This window comes from Myxine glutinosa, chromosome 7, assembly GCF_964187855.1.
Source record: "Myxine glutinosa chromosome 7, kmMyxGlut1.1, whole genome shotgun sequence".
NCBI classification, from domain to species: Eukaryota; Metazoa; Chordata; class Myxini; order Myxiniformes; family Myxinidae; genus Myxine; species Myxine glutinosa.
Window position 1 is genome coordinate 39,253,737 of NC_136267.1, and position 6,699 is coordinate 39,260,435.

Consider the following 6,699-nt stretch of genomic DNA (forward strand, 5'->3'; position numbering starts at 1 on the left):
TTAATCGCCCTCAGAAAGGATATCCCTGGACTTGTCCTTTCTCCAGGACACCCACCTTTGACCCTGTCAGCTTATGCCGACGACCTTTGTGTCATTATAAAAAGAAAATGCGACAGTGACGCCATGGCAAAGTGTTTGTCGGACTTCAACCTTGCCTCATCATTAAGGTGTAATTGGAGGAAAAGCAAGGCTCTGTGGATCCCCTTTCCAAAAAACGACTTACCTATGCCACCGTTATTACCACCACCTCCCCTTCCTGCAGAACTAGTGTGGGCAAACGATGGCATCAAGTATTTGGGCGTCTTCCTCGGACCTCCTCAGTATGCCCAGAACAATTGGGACAGGATCATTGACCAGGTAGACGGGCGTTTGAGCCGATGGAAAAGAGCTCTACCCCACCTTTCCTATAAGGGTCGCGCGCTAGTTGTCAACAACCTCGTCACTACCCTTTTGTGGCACCGGTTCATCTGCTTGCAACCACCGGAGGTTTTGCTCCAAGCTATCCAGAGGAAACTGGTGGATTTTATTTGGGGAGGCTACCACTGGCTTCGACCCAGCGCCATATGTTGTCCCTTGGCCGAGGGTGGTCACGGCCTAGTCGATGTGAAATGCCGCCTGTTGGCCTTCCGGCTCCGCTCCATCCAACGCTTGCTTTATGCAGAACACCTACCAGGAAAGCCCTTAGCCTGCTCCATTCTTCAACGAGCTGGGAGGCTCGGATACGGACAGGAACTTTTTCTGACTAACCTTCAACACACCGATACATCTCTGCTCCCAGTTTTTTACCAGAGCCTCTTGAATGCCTGGCAGGGCGTTTCGATAAGTCGCCAAACAGACTCGTATGGCACTAACATGTATGCACATGAGCCTTTATTTTTCAACCCACTCTTCCCCGATATCCCGAGGAGTCGCGACTTCTGCCAGCATTTTATAGCGGCCAACATCCTGAAAGTGTGTCATCTCCGACACGACTCTGGACAGGGATGGAAGCCTGCGAACGAGCTGGCGGACCAAACAGGTGTTCGGTCCAGGAGGCAAATCGAGAACGTACTAAGAGCGGTGATCCGAAGTGGCCACCAGCTAGGCCGACATTGGACGCAGGACGTAGAGGTTGAGCCCACAGTCCCAAAATTAGGAGTCGCTTTTACCCCAAACGAGCTGCCCCCCATGAGCGCAGGGTCACCCCCCTTCCATGTTATGAGCAGCAAGAGTATTTATAGGTCTTGTGTGAAACTTCTTCTTGGGGACCCACCTCTAGCTGGGGTTACCCGGTGGAAAGGACTCTTGCCTCCCGGTCCCCCCTCTGAGCCTTTATGGGATACAATGTATGCTGGACTTATTTCTAAAAGAACAGGTGACCTTCAGTGGCGTTTGGCCCACTGGATTGTTCCTTCCAATGCTGTCATCCGTTTTTTTTCCCCCATTTCCGGCTGTTGCCCCTTTTGTCCGGTGAGGGAAGATTTGTTTCATGCTTTCATTAATTGTGAAAGACTTTCTCCTTTGTTTCATTGGTTAAATTTTATTTCCCATAGATTGCAGGTTACCTTTTCTTTGAAAGCTTACATCTTCGGCTTTCCTCCCAAAAAGGGAACCACATCCACTGTATTCGGGTTCCTAACCGCTACTGCTAAACTGGCCGTATACCTGTCGCGGAAGGCGAAGCTGGGCGGCAGACCCATGCAGGAATGCAGCATTATGGCGTTTTTTAGTTCATTGGTGTCAGCAAGGCTCAAGCTTGAATTTGGCTGTGTCCAAACGGCAAACGACCTTGCTAATTTTGTTGCGACCTGGTGTGTTGGAGGGATTTGTGAGGTCCAAGAAAACAAATTGTTAATTTCTGTATGATACAGTGTGGGTGTTTCTTATCGTGTGTTTGTTTTTTTCTGGTATTTGCACCCTTTCTGTTGCTGGGTTTGCAGTGCACCGATTGTTTTTTCCCTTCCGGGATTGCCATGAATTTTACTGATTGCCCTGACTGAATTGCTTTTGGTGGTACTCTTGTTTTATACTTTTATAATAAAAAGAGCTTAAAAGTCAAGTCTCTCACTAACTCTGTCATGGCACTGACTTCGTGAAGGTGGGGGGGGGGGGTACACTATCTTGGATGTGGGGGGATCTCTGGGTCGCTCCTGGGAGATCGATCGGCTGTCTCCGTGCTGTGGGCTTGGTCGTTAGAACTGTCCGGGGCTATACAACAAGAACAACTTCCAGAAGTCATTAAAACTTCTCCACAGCAACTGCTAAACTACTCATTCAGGTGGAGTATTCATTATATAAGAGTACACTGACAATGCCAGGTCCAAAAAGACTTCCTCAATAACAAACATGCTCAATTTCAGGTCAATCGCTTGCAAATTGTCCACCAATCGACTCCTGCCTGCATGTCAACTTTGGCAGATATTTAGCACCCCGACAAAGATTCTTAAAAACAACTCCTTTTATTTCACTGATGAACTAATAAAATGTAGGAACATGCGGGGGGATCGAAAATAACAAACGTAAGGGATGACACACTTTTTGGCCTTGTTCCCTCTACCATTTATCTTTCCCATGTGAATATGGTCCTTCAGCATGCAACAGAACACAAACAACACGAGAGAGAAGGGGGAACACCAATAGCAGGGTTGGTGGACAAAATAGAGGGAGACTTGGACAAATAAGGGAAGTGCGGAGAAATGAGGGGTAAGCCAGGGAGAACGTGTGGGGTGGACAAGATCGATACAGAAGCTCCAAGGAAGAAAAAACTGGAAATTTGGAAGGAGGTGGGCTTGGGGTTGGGGAGTTTAGCAGGGGTAGAAAAGATCATGGTTTTGGATGGGGGATGATCTGAGATGGTGGTGAACAGCTGTCTTGAAGACCTGGTGATCCAATGAAAGCTCTTTTGCTCTTAAAACGTCTGCCACCCCTCACATCCCACGATGGTAAAGGTAATCTTACCAAATCTTAGTTTAAACAATCTATTGCTAACCTTTCCACAAACAAGACCCTTCACGAAGACTACAATGCTCCATTTAAAATATAACGATACGATGCATTTACTCTCCATTTGTAAAAGTTGTGCATTAGATACAGTGTGGAACTAGAAAGCATCTGAAAATGCAAAGGCGTCCGTATCTTTGTATTCAGACGTCTTCTTCTTCCTCTTACAATAGCTGAAAATAACGAAAACTGTTTAATTCAGTGACCCTATATGCAAATTCTTGAAATTTCAAATCAATCAGATGTAAATTGATGATTTAATGTCATCTTGACCTTTTGACAAAATTATGAATTTGTCTTCAGTCATTATGCGACTTCATACGATCAGTGTGGAACCGCCAGCAATGTGGACATATGTGGCGACGACGTCATGACGTTCGCTCATGAGGTTGGAGAACCAAATTACAGATACTGATTAGTAACTCCCAACCGCATCCAGGTCGACTCCATATAGTGAGTGAATACCAGAGATAAGGTTACCGTGTGGCAGGCGGTGCTTATCGCTCCCAGTAAAGTGCAGCAGTAGCTGTATGCGACACCTTACTGGCGGTTCCCCACTGATGGTATGAGGTCGCATAATGACTGATATTTAACCGAAAGGTTTTCAGAGTCACAAGTGTATGGAAGGCTCACTGCGTTGCCCTGATTAAGCCCCAACAAGGGCGAAACCAGGTCGGTAACTGTGAGTTTTGCATACACTAGTGACAGTATCTGAATTTAACATCCATAACTAGAATGCCACTCAGTAGAGCGCACACTCCCGCCGTGGGTTTAGTTGGAATAATACGTTTTGTTTAACATCCCCTCTCCCCAAAACAATAAATGAAAAAGAAAGTAGGCCCTAACTGTCAGATAATTAATTTTGATATATCTCGGAATTAGAGGTGAAAAACATCATTTAAGAATAAGAATAAAAGCTTTAATGCAGTAAAACAGAAAAAATCTTTCCCAAAAAAATTTCCCAAAAAAATTCCTGGATCTGGAATAATATCCTGAGCTTCACCAAAAACTAAACAATTCTTCCTTATCCCAAGGGCAATCATCCCACCAACTTTCATCGAAATCCGTTCAGAACCTTTCCAGATATCTTGTTCACGAACACACGAACATACAAACACACACACACACACACGGACGGACACGATTGAATGCGTTACTCCCTGGCGGGAGTAATAAACCTGAAAATCGCAGAGCCAGAACCAGAATTATTTATTTGGTCTGGGAAGCCCATGCGAGGTTTCTTCTTCTTCAGCCTCGCACAACCCTGGGTGAATATGCGATCTTTTTTTTTAAGTTGGAATTTTGCCAAATCTGTTTTATTCGTTTAGACATTGACAAATCTGGAACTAAGTCTTTATAAGTTTATCAAAATACTGACACCGCGAATGACATTCGCTGAGCTAAATGTTGATATCTCTTCTGAGGTAAAAAAACAAAAAAAACAAAAACAGTTTTAAAGCATTATACGTATCAAATGATACATTTTATTAAACGGGGAAACCTAATACACACTTTGGTGGTTATAAAATGACAGAATATGTCTTTATTAGAAAGAAAAAAAAATGAACATTGAAGACGACACTGCTAAAAAAATACACCGCTCTAACGCATAACCACGAGTTTAAACTACATTTACAACAAATATGAAAACTATTTTCATATCACAATGTTAAATATAGAATATATAGAAGATAATGTTAAAAAAAAATGTGCCCTATCTTTCAATGGTAAAAAAATCCTTCAGAAAATTCCTGGATCGGGAATAATATCCTGAGCTTCACCAAAAACTAATCAATTCTTCCTTATCTCAAGGGCAATCATCCCACCAACTTTCATCCAAATCCGTTCAGAACTTTTCCAGATATCTTGTTCACAAACACACGACACACACGACACACACACACACACACACACACACACACACACACACGGACACGAGTGAATGCATTACTCCCTGGCGGGAGTAATGATGCACTGCTAGATGGCTCCTCTGGAGCTTTGCAGGCAATGCGGACATGCATGGCGATGACGTCATGACATTCGCTCATTAGGTTGTAGAACCAAATTACAGATACGAATTTGTCTTCATATCATAATAAAGCTTTGTTGAAAATTTGATGACAAAACTCAAATGGTAAATTGAAATTGTAGTTCACTTGGATGAAAATTGATGATTGTATGTGATGCTGACCTTTGCTTTCTCCATATTATCATAATAGAGCTTTGATGAAAATTTGATGACAAAACTCAAATGGTAAATTGAAATTTCACGTCAATTAGATGAAAATTGATGATTGTATGTGATGCTGACCTTTGACCTTTTTACAAAATTATTACTTTTCTTTCTCCATATTGTCATAATAAAGCTTTGATGACAAAACGCAAATAATAATAATAATAATAATACATTTATTTTATATAGCGCTTTTCAAGAAGCCCAAAGACGCTTTGACAGAGTACAAAAAACAAGTGCAAAAAGACAAAAATCAATAGGTAAATAAAATCAAAGCAAAAGGAAGGAGAAGGAGAGGAGATAGTCAGGGGTTAAATGCTGTGGGTTAAATGTTGAATGCAGTGTTGAACAGGTGGGTCTTGAGTGATGTTTTGAATGTGGTGAGTGAGGAGGAGTCTCTGATGGTGTGAGGTAGTGAGTTCCAGAGGGTGGGAGCAGCGATGGAGAAGGCCCTGTCCCCCCAGGATCTGAATTTGGTCCGCATGGGGGGGGGGGGGGGAGGAGGGGTCAGGAGGTTGGTACCAGCAGAGCGGAGGTTGCGGGTGGGAGTGTGTCTGGAGAGGAGGTCAGCCAGGTAGGATGGGGCCAGGTTATGGAGGGCTTTGCAGGTCAAGAGGAGGATTTTGTACTGGATTCTCTGGGGGATGGGGAGCCAGTGAAGCTTGTAAAGGACGGGGGTGATGTGGTCACGGGTCCGGGAATGGGTGAGTAGACGGGCAGCGGAGTTCTGAATGTATTGGAGTTTATTGGTGATTATTGAGGGTGAACCATAGAGGAGGCTATTGCAGTAGTCCAGACGGGAGGTGATGAAGGCGTGGATGAGGGTTTCTGCAGCCACGGAGGAGAGGGATGGACGGAGACGGGCGATGTTTTTCAGGTGAAAGAAGGCTGTCTTTGTGATGTGTTTAGTGTATTTGTCGAAGGAGAGGGTTTGGTCAAAGATGATGATCAAATGGTAAAAAAAAAAATTACGGCACGGCCGGGGACACACACACACACACACACACACACACACACACACACACACACACACACACACACACACACACACACACACACACACACACGTGATTACAAAACCCATCTTCTGCTGTGCTGGGAAAAGGCTAAGAAGCAGTTATAATATGTTCAATATGTACTCACCATCTCCTCGGCCTTCCCACAGACAGAAAAGTCACCTTCTCCTTGAGAGATGATTGGCTTGATCTCCACTTCAGTGCCATCTGATGAATAAACCCAACATGCACTCATCATGTAATGCTTCCTGGGACAAGGATGCACAAGGGTCAGAGCAAAACCTTCCACGACCTGGGAATGGCATCAAGAACCATGTCCAGTGAAAAACCTGCTCTGCAATAGCAGACCGGTGGTTTATGGTTGGATCTGTGGAGGATTGAATCGAAATTCGGACAGCACTGACATGAGCATGCCAAGCCTGGCCTATCTTGCTGCTTTCGACTTTTTATTGACGATCTGTTGTTGTCCAT

General features: G+C 44.2%; 1 protein-coding gene across 2 annotated transcripts in view; it reads right to left on the minus strand.

The window, feature by feature from the left end:
- LOC137431139 (factor VII-activating protease-like) overlaps nt 1-6,699 on the minus strand; it is a 151,543-nt gene that overhangs the window by 46,023 nt on the left and 98,821 nt on the right. For both annotated transcript variants that reach the window (XM_068122118.2, XM_078781531.1), the window contains one exon: nt 6,356-6,435. In XM_068122118.2, the coding sequence (XP_067978219.2) occupies nt 6,356-6,435 (80 nt within the window). The remainder of the gene's footprint in view (nt 1-6,355; nt 6,436-6,699) is intronic.